Raw genomic sequence first — 20,038 nt, 5'->3', positions numbered from 1 at the left:
GTGCATAGCTATTCTGGAATTCAGCATGGAACCTTGTAAGATTTTTTTCCATGGCTCTAAGATCTTATGTTCTTTTCTGGGGGGGAGCACTGGAATAAGAGTGAGAGCTCTAAGACCTCTTCAGGACCAATTCAACTTGGGGATAGGATGCACCTGGTATTTTACTTCAAGTTTTTCTGCTGGACATTCTTGAAAGGTGTTTGCTAGATTCTGTCATTATGATCACTGAATATCTAGTACATGGGCACTGCTACCACAGACAGGGATGCTCAGACACTTGAGGATGCTGAAGACCTTGTTACGTGGGTCAGACATGCCAGTGGGTGATAACAATAGTTGGGTGTCTAGTTTCTGAAGGAACTGGTGAGACAGGAAGAGATGTCTAAGGTGTAGAATCAGATGGAATGCCCAGAGAGCTAGGAGATCTAGGGGTGAAGGAGTTGTGAGACTCTCACAGTAGGCTTTTGAACAGACACAGGTATCTCATCTCTCTATGGGCATCTGGTCTGTGATGACTGGAAGGCAGGTAGCTGCTGACTCTCCTCTGTCTTTTAGAAGAAGAAGAGAAGCGGAGCCTTGAAGATGTAGATCTGCATTTTCTGGCTTGCTCTGGGGAAAGGGAGTGGTGCCTGGAAAATGTAGATCTGTGTTTCCTGGGTTGGTCTGAATAAGAGGAACTACTGGAGTGCTTGCTTCTGTGGGAATGCCTTTGTGAGCTCCTGGATGCTGCAGCTTCTTTGACATGATGGTGTCTGTGAGGCCTGGGGCTGAAGAGTCTGCATGGCTGTGCAGAGTAGGGATTTCCCATGTGCAGTGGTGCTTTAAGCAGGGTTGACCTGTGCTGTGGTTGGTTGCACAGTTTGCTCATCTGCTGTGGCATCATGGAGACTGGCAGTGAGAGGAAGGTACAAGCCCTGACAAACTGGAGCAGTGCTAAGGTTGAAGAGCTCAAGAGTGAGGTGGGAGGAGAGTACAGAGGATGCTGGAAGACAGGAGCAAGCTGAGGTCTCCAGCTGAGTTGGGGCAGGTTGCTTGGGCATAGATGATCGCATTATTTAAAAACAAACAAAAAAAATGCAGGAGGAGGGAGATGAACTAAGGCCCCCAGAATCTAAGCAGGCTATTCGGCCACAAATCCTTTTATAGTTTGCTTGCGATGCTTACAGGTCCACACGGATATCTTTTTGCAGAGTGGGCAGGCATCTCTTAGCTGAGCAGGATTAAGGCACTTGACATAAATCTTGTGGGTGCTGGTGGCATTCATCCCCTATCCCCAAGCCAGGGCAGTGTTTAAAACCTGGCTTTGGCTCCAACATCCTGGAAACCATGCAAGCTTATCAACTGCCTTTAGGAGTCTTAATGACGGGTCTTCTGTTGAGTTTGTCTACTTTGTTGGTAGTTGAGGGACAGCAGGAAAATCCATCCATTGGGCAAGGCAGATAAGGTGAGGAAGGAAGGAAGTAACGTTTTTGGGAGTCTTAATGAAGGGTCTTTTGTTGAGTGTTTCTTCTTTTTTGATAGTTGAGGGACAGCAGGAGAATCCGTTCTTTGGGTAAGGCAGACAAGGTGAGGAAGGATGTAAGCTGGCTTGTGATGGGAGGCTGTTGGCACACAGAAGGAACCTTTTTAAAGTTTTTTTTTTTCTGAGCTTTAGGAGATCAAGTCTGTTCCTGGCTCCATCAGTGTCACTACTGTCCACAGAAAAAAAAACACCAATCAGCAATTGGCATCCTTGTTCACACTCTTAGCAAGGAGGCCAATGCTGCAGAAACATGAATAGTGATTCATCCTCTGAGGTATAGATGTGGTCCCTCCAATGCAGGGCTGAGGCATATTGGTAAAACAACTTTATACTGCCACTAACCAATTAGTATCTTTTCTATAATTTAATGTAAAACTTTGGCTTCCAATGTTATCAATCCAGCATGGTTCATGACCGCTAAATTTACTAGGAAATCAGTTATTTCTTTAAATTTAAAAAGTGCACCCCCACCTTAAGGGGGAGAGGGATATACAAAAGAAAATCACGTTACAATATTTGGTATTTTGTTATACTCATTGACACTAAAACTATTCCTGTTTAAACCATGTTACTCTTAGTTGTACTCATTGCTTGACATTCTGTACCTTATGTCAGTTGTGTTCTATGTGCAATAAACTTCTTTAAACATTAAAAAAAAAAAAGTACCCTTACCATATTTGTGTTTCAGAAAGAGGGATGAGCCACAGCACTGTAGTTCACCCTTTGCCATAATGGCAATGCGATCCCCCAGCAGGTCAGCCTCATCCATAAAATGAGTGGTCAGCAGGATGGTTCGACCCCTCTTCTGCTGCTGAAGGAGATCCCATGTAGCTCTTCGGGATGCTGGGTCCATTCCTGATGTTGGCTCATCTAACATCACCACCTGAGGGCATAGAAAACAGCATCACCCAACAGCACCATATCGATACCAGGAAGTCATCAGGGGCTTCAAAGCTCACGTTTAGAGCTGTTGTGTGAATCCTGAACTCCACATTTCAGCCCTAGCTTTACTCATCACTGAACAGGTAGTTATTACCCTCTCCCTCAGTGTTCAAATTTAGGGGGGGGGGGTCTGTGTGCTAATCTATGTTAAAATTTTCCATTAATTTGATAAAAATTAATTATAATTAAACTGTAAAACTACTGTGTACTGTTTTTGTCTATGATTATGCTTCTATACATCTTGTTTGTTCAGGATGAAGCCATTGTAATTGTTATATGTGGTTGTATAAACACACTGAAAAACAAATTGAGCATTAACATAGGGTTACGTGCCAGTTTTAGAGCATAAAGCTTTTAGGACCCTGGGTATTAACAGCCTGTTACAGACTTCGGAGCCCCATTCCTATTTGCCAAGTGATGCCGCTGAAAGGATCGACCAAGTGCTTGGCAATCATCCAGACACAAGAAAAGAGGAGAAAACTGGGCTAAAACTGGAAAAAAAAAGTGTGCTAAATATTGGTAATGAATTACCTAAAATAGGATGGGTCCTTTGAAGAAGGAATTCTTCCTTCTTTATTCTCTCACACACAAAAGCCATTTGTTGTAATTCAATCACTTTTCTAAATCACTGATTTCATTAAGAGGATTAAAATTATTAACAAAACACAAAGTTCATGAGAGCAGAGCATTTCTGTCTCATATTTACTTTGTGTTTATAACATGATTACAAAACAACAGTGGCGTTCCTAGGGGGGGCGGTGGGTGTGGTCCGCCCCGGGTGCACGCCGCTGTGGGGGTGCCGCGCGCACCTGTCCTCCGTTGTTCCATGCTTCTTCTCTGCCCCGGAACAGGTTACTTCCTGTTCCGGGGCAGAGAAGAAGCATGGAACAACGGAGGGCAGGCGCGCGTGCATGCGCGGAACCCCCCCCCCCCCAGCGGCGTGCACCCAGCGGGGGGGGGGGGGGGGCGCATCGGCGATCCGCCCCAGGTGCCAGCCCCCCCCCCCCCCCAAGAATGCCACTGCAAAACAACAATAATTGTTCACACCTTCTGAACAAAAAAATCTGACAATTAGGACTGCTAAAAGCAAAAAAGGGCTGAATAAAATGAAGTTCTATAGTTCATTAAGGAGCAGATTTCTAGTAGCCATGTTGGCCATGGCAAAAAGTGAAGATTCTGGGTTTCCATCCCCCATAAGTCTCTTCTTTAGGTATTAAAAGCTATTGGATTGCAATAATTTTAATTCAGCAATAAAAATGTATCCCAACCTACAAAGATTGTACTCTCCTACATAACAGATACAGCACAGCAGTGGCATAGCCACAGAGAGAAGGGAGGGCTGGGCCCCCACCACTTTAGGTTTAAGACCCCTAAAATTGCAGAATCAGGTGTCTGCTGTTATGGCTGGTGAGGATACCTAAGCGCCACCAGCCAAAGGGGGAGTCAGCAGCTCTTCTTATGGGCCGCCACACTGCTCTCTTTTCACAAAACTGAGCGCGCGTGCGTGTGTGTGGAGGGGGTGCAGTGGTGGCAGCCCATAGAAAGTGCTGCTGACTACCAAGCTGCGAGTGGGTCCCCCCAGCAGCCTCAGGTATTTGGTCGCAGCAGAGGGGGAGCAAGGAGAACAAGTGAGGGCAAACTTTTGTCCCCCGCCCCCCCCTAACACTTTGGGCTCAGGATCCCTCAAAACTGATGGGCCTGCTTTGTGACCGCAGCACAGACAGAAGCAGGGCACACTTGTACTGTTCCAGTGTAAGTCAGGTAGCGTAGGGGAAAGGGAAGCATAGTAACGTAAATGTCATTCACTTCAATACTCAAAACAAACAGATACAGTATGAGGGACATCAGTGCAAAATACAAATACAATGCTCCACCACAGAACAGTTCAGCACTAACTGCAGTAATGTAAACTTCCTGACACACTACTATGTGACCCTGTGACTAAAGTAGCAGATCTAAAACATTGAGTGGCCGATTATTCATGTCATGGGTGCATAAGAAGTCTGCAAGCGTTACATGTTTGAACTTCTATAACAGCTGTATTACAAATTGCTTGCTATAATAAAATTCAAAACCTCATTTTTTGTTTCTAGTTACATTAGTCACCATTTCCCAATGATGGTCACATATACTTAAGTTTGTTCTGTGTGAATACTTAAGGTGAGAGAAGATTTTAAACTGCACAACCCACTGCCTCCTTTATACAGAAAAGATACAGGTTATGTTCCGACTGTGCAAAAAACACTTGCCTTGGAGTTTCCAATGAGAGCGATGCCTATGGAGAGCTTGCGTTTCATGCCTCCAGACAATGTCTTTGAAAGCGAGTAGCACTTGTCCTGCAAATCCAAGATCTGTAGGATTCGCTCTATCTCCTCCGGGCACTTCCACGGTGGGAGACCTTTCAGCTAGAGACAGAAACAGAGAAGGTAAAAAAAACAAATACAAAACAAAGGGAGGCGGTGAATATTATATATATATATATATATATATATATATATATATATATATATATATACACACACACATAGCACATAGTTCCAGGGGATGACAGCCTCCACATCCTTAAGGCCCAGCAGAAAACTCAATAGAAACTTTTCAGATATGACAAGCAGAACTGTAATCTCCTAAGGTCTCTGACTAACCCACTCCTCCGCCAGAGACCTCTACTGACTTACTGTATCTCTCGAATTGTTAGCTCCACTCATACCCTGCCCAGTGTTCTATGTAAGCCACATTGAACCTACCAATAGGTGGGAAAATGCGGGATTCAAATGTAATAAATAAATACATACATACATAAATAAATAAATAAATAAAAGGCCTGCGATCTAGTAAGGAACTTTCTGCTCAGAAACAAATTATTTTGGCAAATGCTACAATCCTTGGAAGATGTGCTGTCCCTGAAGTTGAGGTGTTGATACTACACAAGCTCTGAACACACACTGCACAGTGACACCTTGGTTGTATTTAACATGCATTATTCTGCTGTCAGTATTATCATCAGTCACAATTACCTATGGGAGATCAACATTACTGGTTGTAATCAAGTCTGGCTGTGTTCCATTATCTGAATCTAGTTATCAACTAAATTTGGTCAATCAGTTAATTAACTAAGGGCTCCTTTTATAAAGCCATGCTAGCGATCAGCGGCACGCCAAATACGAAAAAGCCCACTTAATTCCTTTGGGCTTCATCACATTTGGTAGATGGTACTCACTACCGTGGATTTGTAAAAGGAACCCTAAAGAAGAAGTTACTTTTTCACTTGGGTGATATGGGTGTTAGATAACTTTGTGCCTTCAATGGCACGGATTTTAAATAAATAAAAAATTAAACCTGTTACGTGTTAACTCAGGTTCCCTTTGTATAATATAGTATTACATTTTGTTTAAAGATCAGAAACCATTCTGTGTGACATATACGCAGTAATAGGGTAAATCAAGAGTGTGAGGACTTTTTCACATCACTGTAAGTGCAATTCAAATAACTGTCATTCATAATATATGCCCAAAAGCTCAAATTCAGAAGAGACATCATATCCTTTGCTGTATATCTTGCTGACATATTGTATATGCCTTCCTATGCTTGGCCTGTTACTAAGGGCTAGGCCTAAGGCCTGTACTGTCAGTTTGGTTCTCACATGTTAGCCTACTAACTCAGCATCTTGTGTAACAATCATTGCTTTCTCAGGAGCTGAGAACTGACACTTCATAACATTTGTTTGCAGCTGAGTATGTTTTTCATATAAGGTGGATGTAACCTTGGCAGTTGCTAAGAGACTGAGGACACAGTGAAGCCTACCAGTATGTTGCATTTGTGGAGAGAGACAGAGAGAGGACACAAGGGTATTGTTTTGACTGTGCACGCAGAACAGATAACCGACTAGCCAATGGCTACCGACTTTGCACATGAACTCTCATAAGGAGAGACTGATAGAATACAGGAACAATCCATATATGGTATAAGGCTACCTAATGGTTCTAGTTTATGGGAAATCACATGATTTATGAGAAATGTAATTTGCAACAGTATATATGTGATGTCCGGGAGGTGTTAGCAGAGCAGTCCCTTGTCTTTCAGGATGCGCATTACTGACTGACAACCTGCTCCAGGGAAGAGAACTATTGTTTGTATTTTTGGCTCTGTGAGATGCTAATAAAGGTAATTTACTGGCTGCGCCTAATCCAGCTGTTGGGGCTGTAGTGCTTTCTCTCTCTGTGGGGGCTAAGGGACAGAAATACACAACATCCAAAATATTGATAACTGAAGAATTATTATAATTGCTACCAAATAAACGCTAAGAATTATGAAAGTTAAAACAAAAGTCAAAATGATCCGAGAAACTTCCCAAGAGAATCCAATGAAGTACTACTACCACTACTACTTAACATTTCTAGAGCGCTACTAGGGTTACGCAGTGCTGTACAGTTTAACAAAGAAGGACAGTCCATGCTCAATGGAGCTTACAATCTAAAGGACGAAATGTCAAGTTAGAGCAGTCTAGATTTCCTGAATAGAGGTATGGTGGTTAGGTGCTGAAGGCGACATTGAAGAGGTGGGCTTTGAGCAAGGATTTGAAGATGGGCAGGGAGGGGGCCTGGCGAATGGGCTCAGGGAGTTTATTCCAAGCATGGGGTGAGACGAGGCAGAAAGGGCGGAGCCTGGAGTTGGCGGTGGTGGAGAAGGGTACTGAGAGGAGGGATTTGTCTTGAGAGCGGAGGTTACGGGTAGGAACGTAGGGGGAGATGAGGTTAGAGAGGTAGGGAGGGGCTGCAGATCAAGTGCATTTGTAGGTTAGTAGGAGAAGCTTGAACTGCATGCGGTACCTAATCGGAAGCCAGTGCAGTGACTTGAGGAGAGGGGTGATATGAGTATATCGGTCCAGGCGGAAGATAAGACGTGCAGCAGAATTCTGAACGGACTGAAGGGGTGATAGATGGCTAAGTGGGAGGCCAGTGAGGAGTAGGTTGCAATAGTCAAGGTGAGAGGTAATGAGAGCGTGGATGAGATTTCGGGTGGTGTGCTCGGAGAGGAAAGGGCGAATTTTGCTAATGTTATAGAGGAAGAAGCGACAGGTCTTGGCTATCTGCTGGATATGCACAGAGAAGGAGAGGGAGGAGTCGAAGATGACTCCGAGGTTGCGGGCAGATGAGACGGGGAGGATGAGGGTGTTATCAACTGAGATAGAGAGTGGAGGGAGAGGAGAAGTGGGTTTGGGTGGGAAGACAATAAGCTCGGTCTTGGCCATGTTCAGTTTCAGGTGGCGGTTGGACATCCAGGCAGCAATATCGGATAAACAGGCCGATACCTTGGCCTGGGTTTCCGCAGTGATGTCTGGTGTGGAGAGATAAAGCTAGGTGTCGTCGGCTTAAAGATGATATTGAAAACCGTGAGATGAGATCAGGGAGCCCAGGGAAGAGGTGTAGAATGAAAAAAAAGAAGGGGACCAAGGACAGATCCCTGAGGAACTCCAACAGAGAGCAGGATGGGGGTGGAGGAAGAACCATGAGAATGTACTCTGAAGGTACGGTGGGAGAGATAAGAGGAGAACCAGGAGAGGACAGAGCCCTGGAACCCAAATGAGGCCAGTGTGTCAAGAAGTAAATTGTGATTGACAGTGTCAAAAGCGGTGGATAGGTCTAGGAGGATGAGGATGGAGTAGTGGCCTTTGGATTTGGCAAGGCGCGTTCAAGTATCTTGGAGAAGAAGTGTAGGAGGAAAATTGGGCGGTAGTTGGAGAGACAGGTAGGGTCAAAGTGATGGTTTTTTTGAGGAGTGGTGTTACTACAGCATGCTTGAAGGTGCCAGGGACAGTTGCAGTGGAGAGAGAGAGGTTGAGGATATGACAGATGTTTCTCAGTTCTACTTGAGCAGGATTTAGAGAAACACCCTACCTGATTGGTTTTCTTACGGACAGTTCCTGAAAGAATGAAAACCAAAATCAGTCTTTGCCAAGAGCAGCTAAGAGAATCATAGCCCCTTGGTCTCTTTCAAACACAAAGGAAACCTGCTTATAAATGCAGGGAGGAGGTGTTTAGTGTTAGTCTGCTCTCTGATCTTCTGGAGTAGAAAATGGGAACCATCTTGTTTAGTAAGGTCATAAATAGATCTCTCTTGGGTCTTGCCTATTCAAAAAATATATTGTTAGCCACATCCTGATCTAGGAATCACCCATGGGGGATCTAGGATCCAACTGAATCTGTTCTCTTTTCCTGCCAAGTATGGAGCTTGCAATGCCTTCCTGTTTGAACAGTCTAATTCTTCAGCTTTACAATTTACATAAACAGGGAGAAAGAATTTGTTGCTCCCCATTTATTCAGATAGACTATGACTATCTATCTATATCAAAACAGTTTCTGAAAGCCTTTGCAGAATGTAGTATAGTCCACAATTCTAGGGAACTGATGGGAAACATTATCCTGAAACTACTCAAGGTCCTAAGGTGTGAAATCCAGGCTGAAGTATTCTGTTATCAACATAATTTAGCAGGGTATTCAATGGACAGATTAGTATGGGAGAGCCATCAAGACAGGAAGTCTCTGAGCTAATCAACTACAATGGTGCACACTTTCAGTGGTTCGGTTCTGCTGGGCCTTATTGGGCTTCTCTCATACAAAGATATGATGTGGAAAGTAATAAGAAATGTTAACAAATTATGAGCAACATTCTCAACATGTATCAGGCAGATGTTTGCTGACTCTGAAAAGTTCTTTGCATCATAGGCACCAAGCCTGTAATCTTTTCAACAGAGCCACCACAAAGCCTAACTGATGTTTCAACTTTGGGCAACTTATACAAATAATCCAAACAGGGCACAAATATACCCCCAGTTTAGTGCTGCAATAACTGTCAGGCATATTTTAAAAATACACACAAAACACATTACACAATGACATCAGATAAAGTCCATGTAGCCTATCCAGTCTGCCTATTAAACTCTGGAATTCGTTGCCGGAGAACGTGGTGAAGGTGGTTAGCTTGGCAGAGTTTAAAAGGGGGTTAGACGGTTTCCTAAAGGACAAGTCCATAAACCGCTACTAAATGGACTTGGGAAAAATCCACAATTCCGAGAATAACATGAATAGAATGTTTGTACATTTGGGAAGCTTGCCAGGTGTCGTGGACAGGATGCTGGGCTCGATGGACCCTTGGTCTTTTCCCAGTGTGGCATTACTTATGTACTTATGTACTATTCATAACAACTGCTAAACTCTACAATCCCTTCCCCTCTCGGAGATCATCCATGCACAGTTCTTGTCTCCAGTGCAACCACTGGGATGCCATTCCATTCCATCCATTCACCACCCTTCACATAAAGAAATATTTCCTCCCCCAATTGTGGATAATAATGTGGACTAACAAAGCTGATATTTTTCCTTAATGTTTGTTTTAATTGATATTTTCTCTTTTCTTTCCCATTTATGTATTGGACATAAATGTAATATAAAATGAATAAATAAAATTAAAAAAAAAGAAATATTTCCTTAGATATTACTCCTGAGTCTATCCCCTTTCACCTATTACCCTTCATCCCAGAGCTTCCTTTCAACTGAAAGAGGCCCACCTCTTGTGCATTTATACCACAGAGGTATTTAAATGTCTCTACTGAATTTCCCTTTTCCAAATTTTCTTCCAAAGTACATGTATTGAATGCATATATTGTGGTGTATAAGTGACCGTGCAGCTCTAGGAGTGGCCCTCCTTTGGTTCAGTTTTAGATAAGGAGCTTCAGGAAGGATTTAGAGCTCTGGATGGGGAGGGAAACCCAGAATGGAATCCTGTCAAAGTGTGTGTGTGTGTGGGGGGGGGGGGGGGGGGGGGGGGCCTTATCCTGCACCAGTACCTGGGAGCTGTAGAGCATGCTGGCACATGGACCCTGTAGGAAACCAGGAGTCTACAGGCTTCTTAAGCCCCTAGCTGTCCATCAAAGAAAGGCATGGCCTGGAAGGAAGGGGTTGGAGGTCTCCTGTAACCAGAGAGAGAGAGAGGGCACAGAAAAGCAGAAAAAAGGAGAGCCCCAGCCGAAAGGGACACCCTGAGAGAGGAGAGGGTGGAGAGAGAAGCCCCCTGAAAGACAGCAAGGCCAGCCAGGAGTAAAGCGTGCTAACCAAACTGGGGCAATAAAGGACCCCAAAGTACGGAATGAGCCAGAAAGCTCTGGAAAACGCTGAGGAACTGTATGAGGCGGGAGCACTAACCTCACCGTCCCTTTCCGTTTGGTATGAGGCATAGTTTTAAGAAGTAAAGGATTACTCTTTAATTCCAGCCAAGTAGCAGCATCTCACAAACCGTCTGGTCACACCGCCATCTTTACACGCCCCTCCCAAACACTGTTTTCTAAATGTACATAAGTAAATAAGCATCGCCATGCCGGGACAGACCAAGGGTCCATTGAGCCCAGCACCCTGTCTCTGACAGCGCCAAAAGAACAAACAATTTATCCCGCCCATCCCAGAAATAGTGAATTATTCCCACGTCCATTTAATAACATTCTATGGCCTTTTCCTCCGGGAAGCTGTCCAACTCTTTTTTAAAGTCCACTAAGTCAACCACCATAATCACAGATAAACATAAATGCTCTATTGCATTTTACTCAGTTTTCCTATTATCCTATTATCGCATCATTCATACATTCCCATTCTTACTATACACCCTGTCACAGCTTAACATTTGTAATACGATACAGAGATATTCTCCACTTTAGAATACTAAACAAAATTGTTTCCCCTTCTCTGGGTCAAGTAAAGCTTATGCCTTTTTTTTTTGTTACATTTGTACCCCGCGCTTTCCCACTCATGGTAGGCTCAATGTGGCTTACATGGGGCAATGGTGGGTTAAGTGACTTGCCCAGGGTCACAAGGAGCTGCCTGTGCCTGAAGTGGGAATCAAACTCAGTTCCTCAGGACCAAAGTCCACCACCCTAACCACTAGGCCACTCCTCTACTCATCTCTTTATGGATCCACAACACATAGATAAACAGTTCGTCTTTTACGAAAAGTTCAGTCTCTACCCCATGTTGAAACCACGTGCTTATATTAAACTCTATTAGTTCATTACTGATCATCGCTGATCCATAAACCACTTGTCTTAAAGCAACTTCATGATATATTTCTGTCCTAATTCCTCTGTGGTATTTCTCTGTATTCCTCATAAGAGTCCTGTATTTTTAATATCCTCAAGCAAGCTGTAGACTCTCCTTTCCTTCCATCGCGTATTGAACAAACTGTGGTGTTCCCTTGTTCAATCCAAGTTAAACCCTACGCATTCTAATGCGTTTCGTTCGTGGCATCTTCAGGGGCTCAACTAAACAAAAATATGCAATTAGAATATACGAAAACCTACTCTTTTCTCTCTTAACTACTTAAACCCTTTTCAAACTTTTAAATTACACACCTTATAACATAGTATCAACTGCTTAAACAGGGTGGGACAATTTTTATTGATGATGTATTTACATAATACCACAACAGTCATTACAGAACTAAGCAATATAACACAGTACATATAATATCTTCAAAACAGTATGAAAGGAAATCCATCATCCAGTTTTCCACATTTAACATCAGATCCCCCCCCCCCCCCCAAGGTAAACAAAAAAAACCCATACATGGAGGACCAAATATAAATCTAGAGTTGAGGCACATGTGGCTCGAGACCGTAAACCAACCCTGCATTCACCAAGACACGGCCAGATTGAGGCAGTCCAGCAGTTCACCAAAAGAAAAAAGAAAAAACAGAATAGGGGATGAACCCTCAAACAGAGTTCAAGATCATGCTCCTGGCCCTGTGCGGAAGGGACTGAATGTAATTTATTTATTTGTTACATTTATATCACACATTTTCCCACCTATTTGTAGGCTCAATGTGGCTTACATAATACCGGAGAGGCGTTACAGATTCCGGTGTAAACAAATACAAAGTGATGTTGTGGTAAGATGAAGTTCATGTGGCACACGATTGTACAACGAAAGAGTTGTGTTATGTCCATTATGTTCTTTAGTTTTGTTGTGTTGCAGAGATCAGGCATTTATGTTGGATCAGTAGGGTATGCCTTTTTAAACAGGTTAATTTTTAGTGTTTTCCAGAAGTTTAGGTGGTCATTCGTAGTTTTCAAGGCTTTTGGTAATGCGTTCCACAGTTGTGTGCTTATGTAAGAAAAACTGGACACGTAAGTTGATTTGTATTTGAGTTCTTTGCAGCTTGGGTAGTGCAGATTTAGGTACATTCGTGTTAATTCGGATGTGTTTCTAGCTGGTAGGTCATTCAAGTCTGTCATGTATCCCAGAGCTTCACCGTAGATAATTCTGTGAACCAGAGTGCAGATTTTGAAAGCAATGCGTTCTTTGATTGGGAGACAGTGTAGTTTTTCGCGAAGGGGTTTTGCGCTTTCAAATCTCACTTTTCCGAAGATAAGCCTAGTTGCCGTGTTTTGAGCGGTCTGAAGTTTCTTTAAGGTTTGTTCTTTGCATCCCGCATAAATTCTATTGCAGTAGTCTACATGGCTTAGTACCATTGATTGTATCAGGTTACAAAATGTTCCCCTCAGGAAGAACTGTTTCACACGTTTGAGTTGCCACATTGAGTGGAACATTTTCTTTGTTGTGGATGTCACTTGGCTCTCTAGTGTTAAGTTGCGGTCCACTGTAATGCTGAGGATTTTCAGGCTGTCTGAGATAGGGAGGGTGTAATCTGGGGTGTTGATAATTGTGGGGTTATCCACGCTGTGTAGGGATGAGAGGATGAGTGTGTTTTTTCTTTGTTTAGTGCACACTGACAAAAATAGTTTCTTATGCTTGGGGGAGCAGCCAGCATGTCTTCTTTCCAAAAGCATCAATGCGTGCATGCGGTTTCGCCAAGCCAAATAAGAGGGGGCCTACTCTCCCACCCAGGCACACACAATGACCCAATTGCCCATGGCTCCTGCTTTGTGAATTAATAAGACCTGAGTTTGGTTGGAAATATGAAAAAAACTCATCAATCAGCCAGCCTGCCGGAGAAAATGGCAGTTCGTGATCTAGCAACTTCCCCTAGTAATTTGATATGTCTCTCCAGAATTGTGCTATTTTTGGGCAGCTCCAAAAGGCATGAAAAAGCGAATGCTACATACCTGTAGAAGGTATTCTCCGAGGACAGCAGGCTGATTGTTCTCACTGATGGGTGACGTCCACGGCAGCCCCTCCAATCGGAAACTTCACTAGCAAAGTCCTTTGCTAGCCCTCGCGCGCACCGCGCATGCGCGCACCGCGCATGCGCGGCCGTCTTCCCGCCCGAAACCGGCTCGAGCCGGCCAGTCCAGTATGTAGCAAGACAATACACTTCAAGGGAAGACACAACTCCAAAGGGGAGGCGGGCGGGTTTGTGAGAACAATCAGCCTGCTGTCCTCGGAGAATACCTTCTACAGGTATGTAGCATTCGCTTTCTCCGAGGACAAGCAGGCTGCTTGTTCTCACTGATGGGGTATCCCTAGCCCCCAGGCTCACTCAAAACAACAACATTGGTCAATTGGGCCTCGCAACGGCGAGGACATAACTGAGATTGACCTAAAAAATTTACCAACTAACTGAGAGTGTAGCCTGGAACAGAACAAACAGGGCCCTCGGGGGGTGGAGTTGGATCCTAAAGCCCAAACAGGTTCTGAAGAACTGACTGCCCGAACCGACTGTCACGTCGGGTATCCTGCTGCAGGCAGTAATGAGATGTGAATGTGTGGACAGATGACCACGTCGCAGCTTTGCAAATTTCCTCCATGGTGGCTGACTTCAAGTGGGCTACCGACGCTGCCATGGCTCTAACATTATGAGCCGTGACATGACCCTCAAGAGCCAGCCCAGCCTGGGCGTAAGTGAAGGAAATGCAATCTGCTAGCCAATTGGATATGGTGCGTTTCCCTACAGCCACTCCCCTCTTGTTGGGATCAAAAGAAACAAACAATTGGGCGGACTGTCTGTGGGGCTGTGTCCGCTCCAGATAGAAGGCCAATGCTCTCTTGCAGTCCAATGTGTGCAGCTGACGTTCAGCAGGGCAGGAATGAGGACGGGGAAAGAATGTTGGCAAGACAATTGACTGGTTCAGATGGAACTCCGACACAACCTTTGGCAGAAACTTAGGGTGAGTGCGGAGGACTACTCTGTTGTGATGAAATTTGGTGTAAGGGGCCTGGGCTACCAGGGCCTGAAGCTCACTGACTCTACGAGCTGAAGTAACTGCCACCAAGAAAATGACCTTCCAGGTCAAGTACTTCAGATGGCAGGAATTCAGTGGCTCAAAAGGAGGTTTCATCAGCTGGGTGAGAACGACATTGAGATCCCATGACACTGTAGGAGGCTTGACAGGGGGCTTTGACAAAAGCAAACCTCTCATGAAGCGAACAACTAAAGGCTGTCCTGAGATCGGCTTACCTTCCACTTGGTAATGGTATGCACTGATTGCACTAAGGTGAACCCTTACGGAGTTGGTCTTCAGACCAGACTCAGACAAGTGGAGAAGGTATTCAAGCAGGGTCTGTGTAGGACAAGAGCGAGGATCTAGGGCCTTGCTGTCACACCAGACGGCAAACCTCCTCCAATGAAAGAAGTAACTTCTCTTAGTGGAGTCTTTCCTGGAAGCAAGCAAGATGCGGGAGACACCCTCTGGCAGACCCAAAGAGGCAAAGTCTACGCCCTCAACATCCAGGCCGTGAGAGCCAGGGACTGGAGGTTGGGATGCAGCAGAGCCCCTTCGTCCTGCGTGATGAGGGTCGGAAAACACTCCAATCTCCACGGTTCTTCGGAGGATAACTCCAGAAGAAGAGGGAACCAGATCTGACGCGGCCAAAAGGGAGCAATCAGAATCATGGTGCCTCGGTCTTGCTTGAGTTTCAACAAAGTCTTCCCCACCAGAGGAATGGGAGGATAAGCATACAGCAGACCTTCCCCCCAATCCAGGAGGAAGGCATCCGGCGCCAGTCTGCCGTGGGCCTGAAGCCTGGAACAGAACTGAGGGACCTTGTGGTTCACTTGAGATGCGAAGAGATCCACCAGGGGGGTGCCCCACGCCTGGAAGATCTGTCGCACCACACGGGAATTGAGCGACCACTCGTGAGGTTGCATAATCCTGCTCAACCTGTCGGCCAGACTGTTGTTTACGCCTGCCAGATATGTGGCTTGGAGCACCATGCCTTGACGGCGAGCCCAGAGCCACATGCTGACGGCTTCCTGACACAGGGGGCGAGATCCGGTGCCCCCCTGCTTGTTGACATAGTACATGGCAACCTGATTGTCTGTCTGAATTTGGATAATTTGGTGGGACAGCCGATCTCTGAAAGCCTTCAGAGCGTTCCAGATCGCTCGCAACTCCAGAAGATTGATCTGTAGATCGCTTTCTTGGAGGGACCACCTTCCTTGGGTGTGAAGCCCATCGACATGAGCTCCCCATCCCAGGAGAGACGCATCCGTGGTCAGCACTTTTTGAGGCTGAGGAATTTGGAAGGGACGTCCCAGAGTCAAATTGGAGCAAATCGTCCACCAATACAGGGATTCGAGAAAACTCGTGGACAGGTGGATCACGTCCTCTAGACCCCCGGCGGCCTGATACCACTGGGAGGCTAGGGTCCATTGAGCAGATCTCATGTGAAGGCGGGCCATGGGAGTCACATGAACTGTGGAAGCCATGTGGCCCAGCAATCTCAACATCTGCCGAGCTGTGATCTGCTGGGACGCTCGCACCCGCGAGACGAGGGACAACAAGTTGTTGGCCCTCGCCTCTGGGAGATAGGCGCGAGCCGTCCGAGAATCCAGCAGGGCTCCGATGAATTCGAGTTTCTGCACTGGGAGAAGATGGGACTTTGGGTAATTTATCACAAACCCCAGTAGCTCCAGGAGGCGAATAGTCATCTGCATGGACTGCAGGGCTCCTGCCTCGGATGTGTTCTTCACCAGCCAATCGTCGAGATATGGGAACACGTGCACCCCCAGCCTGCGAAGCGCCGCTGCTACCACAGCTAGGCACTTTGTGAACACCCTGGGCGCAGAGGCGAGCCCAAAGGGTAGCACACAGTACTGGAAGTGGCGTGCGCCCAGCTGAAATCGCAGATACTGTCTGTGAGCTGGCAGTATCGGGATGTGTGTGTAGGCATCCTTCAAGTCCAGAGAGCATAGCCAATCGTTTTGCTGAATCATGGGGAGAAGGGTGCCCAGGGAAAGCATCCTGAACTTTTCTTTTACGAGATATTTGTTCAGGGCCCTTAGGTCTAGGATGGGACGCATCCCCCCTGTTTTCTTTTCCACAAGGAAGTACCTGGAATAGAACCCCAGCCCTTCTTGCCCGGATGGCACGGGCTCGACCGCATTGGCGCTGAGAAGGGCGGAGAGTTCCTCTGCAAGTACCTGCTTGTGCTGGAAGCTGTAGGACTGAGCTCCCGGTGGACAATTTGGAGGTTGAGAGGCCAAATTGAGGGTGTATCCTTGCCGGACTATTTGGAGAACCCACTGATCGGAGGTTATAAGAGGCCACCTTTGGTGAAAAGCTTTCAACCTCCCTCCGACAGGCAGGTCGCCCGGCACTGACACTTGGATGTCGGCTATGCTCTGCTGGAGCCAGTCAAAAGCTCGCCCCTTGCTTTTGCTGGGGAGCCGCGGGGCCTTGCTGATTCGCACGCTGCTGACGAGAGCGAGCGCGCTGGGGCTTAGCCTGGGCCGCAGGCTGTCGGGAAGGAGGATTGTACCTACGCTTGCCAGAAGTATAGGGAACAGTCTTCCTTCCCCCGAAAAATCGTCTACCTGTAGAGGTAGAAGCTGAAGGCTGCCGGCGGGCGAACTTGTCGAATGCGGTGTCCCGCTGGTGGAGAGACTCTACCACCTGCTCGACTTTTTCGCCAAAAATGTTATCCGCACGGCAAGGCAAGTCCGTAATCCGCTGCTGGATTCTATTCTCCAGGTCGGCGGCACGCAGCCATGAGAGCCTGCGCATCACCACACCTTGAGCAGCGGCCCTGGACGCAACATCAAAAGTGTCATAAACTCCTCTGGCCAGGAATTTTCTGCACGCCTTCAGCTGCCTGACCACCTCCTGAAAAGGCTTGGCTTGCTCAGGGGGAAGAGCATCAACCAAGCCCGCCAACTGCCGCACATTATTCCGCATGTGTATGCTCGTGTAGAGCTGGTAAGACTGGATCTTGGACACGAGCATAGAGGAATGGTAGGCCTTCCTCCCAAAGGAGTCTAAGGTTCTAGCGTCCTTGCCCGGGGGCGCCGAAGCATGTTCCCTAGAACTCTTAGCCTTCTTTAGGGCCAAATCCACAACTCCAGAGTCATGAGGCAACTGAGTGCGCATCAGCTCTGGGTCCCCATGGATCCGGTACTGGGACTCGATCTTCTTGGGAATGTGGGGATTAGTTAATGGCTTGGTCCAGTTCGCAAGCAATGTCTTCTTCAGGACATGGTGCAAGGGAACAGTGGACGCTTCCTTAGGTGGAGAAGGATAGTCCAGGAGCTCAAACATTTCAGCCCTGGGCTCGTCCTCCACAACCACCGGGAAGGGGATGGCCGTAGACATCTCCCGGACAAAGGAGGCAAAAGACAGACTCTCGGGAGGAGAAAGCTGTCTCTCAGGAGAGGGAGTGGGATCAGACGGAAGACCCCCAGACTCCTCGTCAGAGAAATATCTGGGATCTTCCTCTTCCTCCCACGAGGCCTCACCCTCGGTGTCAGACACAAGTTCACGGACCTGTGTCTGCAACCTCGCCCTGCTCGACTCCGTGGAACCCCGTCCACGATGGGGGCGTCGAGAGGTAGACTCCCTCGCCCGCATCGGCGAAGCTCCCTCCGCCGACGTAGTCGGGGAGCCTTCCTGGGAGGTGGCCGCGGTCGGTACCGCACGCGGTACCGACGTCGGGGACCTCAACCTGGGCGATGGGCCAGCCGGCGCCACGCTCGACGGTACCGGTGGCGCAAGCACCGCCGGTACCGGAGGGGTAGGGCGCAACAGCTCTCCCAGAATCTCTGGGAGAACGGCCCGGAGGCTCTCGTTTAGAGCGGCTGCAGAGAAAGGCTGAGAGGTCGATGCAGGCGTCGACGTCAGTACCTGTTCCGGGCGTGGAGGCTGTTCCGGGCTGTCCAGAGCGGAGCGCATCGACACCTCCTGAACAGAGGGTGAGCGGTCCTCTCGGTGCCGATGCCTGCTGGGTGCCGAATCCCTCGGCGACCCAGAGCTCTCGGTGCCGACATGGGGAGGAGACCGGTGTCGATGCTTCTTCGATTTCTTCCGAAGCATGTCACCGGAGCTCCCCGGCACCGACGAGGAGGACGTCGAATCCATCCGTCGCTTCCTCGGGGCCGAGACTGAAGAAGGTCGATCTCGGGGGGGCTGTACCGCAGGAGCCCTCAGGGTAGGCGGAGACCCACCCGAGGGCTCACCGCCACCAGCAGGGGAATGGACAGCCCTCACCTGCACTCCACCCGATGCACCACCGTCCGACGACATCAGCAGACGAGGTCCTGGTACCACCGACGTCGATGCAGCTATCCGATGTCTCGGCGCCGATGCAGAGGCCCGATGCCTCGATGCACTCGATGCAGGGGCGGCCGAGGAAGATGGTCTGGACGCTGACGACGTCGATGCACTCGAAGATCCCGGTGCCGATGCCGACGAAGAGCCCGAGAACAACACGTTCCACTGGGCTAGTCTCGCTACCTGAGTCCGCCTTTGAAGCAGGGAACACAGACTGCAGTTCTGAGGGCGGTGCTCGGCCCCCAGACACTGAAGACACGACGAGTGTCGATCAGTGAGCGAGATAACCCGGGCGCACTGGGTGCACTTCTTGAAGCCGCTGGAAGGCTTCGATGTCATGGGCGGAAAAATCACGCCGGCGAAATCAAAAGCCGAAATGGCGAAATTTGAAGCACCAAATTTAGAGGGAGAAAAAATCTCGACCGAGGCCGAAAAGAGGCCTACCCCGACGACGAAAGAAAACTTACCGGGGCAAAAAAGCTGGAAGTACGGGGAGGATTTACACGAAACCCGGCGGGGGGTTTCCGGAGCACTTCCCGACTAGGACAAAGCTTTCCCGAAGGAAAAAAACACGTTCAAAACAAATTGGACGCGCGAGGTCGACTTTCCGGGGCTCGACACGGCGAAAACACGACCGTACCGAGTGCGGACAAAAGAAGACTGGCCGGCTCGAGCCGGTTTCGGGCGGGAAGACGGCCGCGCATGCGCGGTGCGCGCGGGCGCGCGAGGGCTAGCAAAGGACTTTGCTAGTGAAGTTTCCGATTGGAGGGGCTGCCGTGGACGTCACCCATCAGTGAGAACAAGCAGCCTGCTTGTCCTCGGAGAAAATGAATTAACATCTTGTCGGCATTTTTGACACACAGGTGTGTCTATGCCCCCTGCTTTGAACTTTTGCTCTTGTGTAAAGTAAGCCCTATGTAATGTGCGAAATTGACACACTAGAATCTCAACACTCACCGAGATTTCCGAAATATGTTTAATCAATTTATGAAAATCAAGAGAGGCCGTCGTTATCCCCAAATCGCTGCTCCATCTTTGAGTAAGATCCTCAAACGACCTCTTCGGGATGACCTTTTGCAAGGCCCTA

At 47.5% G+C, this 20,038-nt stretch overlaps 1 protein-coding gene across 3 annotated transcripts in view; it reads right to left on the bottom strand.

Moving 5' to 3' along the window:
- The window catches only part of ABCA3 (ATP binding cassette subfamily A member 3), a 338,890-nt gene that overhangs the window by 175,355 nt on the left and 143,497 nt on the right, over positions 1-20,038 (bottom strand). For all 3 annotated transcript variants that reach the window (XM_030211949.1, XM_030211951.1, XM_030211950.1), the window contains exons 14-15: positions 4,714-4,869; positions 2,195-2,405 (exon numbers count right to left, since the gene is read on the bottom strand). In XM_030211949.1, coding sequence (XP_030067809.1) covers positions 2,195-2,405; positions 4,714-4,869 — 367 coding nt within the window. The remainder of the gene's footprint in view (positions 1-2,194; positions 2,406-4,713; positions 4,870-20,038) is intronic.

The sequence above is a fragment of the Microcaecilia unicolor genome, chromosome 8 (assembly GCF_901765095.1).
Source record: "Microcaecilia unicolor chromosome 8, aMicUni1.1, whole genome shotgun sequence".
In the NCBI taxonomy this organism is placed as follows: Eukaryota; Metazoa; Chordata; class Amphibia; order Gymnophiona; family Siphonopidae; genus Microcaecilia; species Microcaecilia unicolor.
Note: the sequence above shows the minus strand (reverse complement) of the source record. Positions and strands in the feature narration are given on the sequence as shown.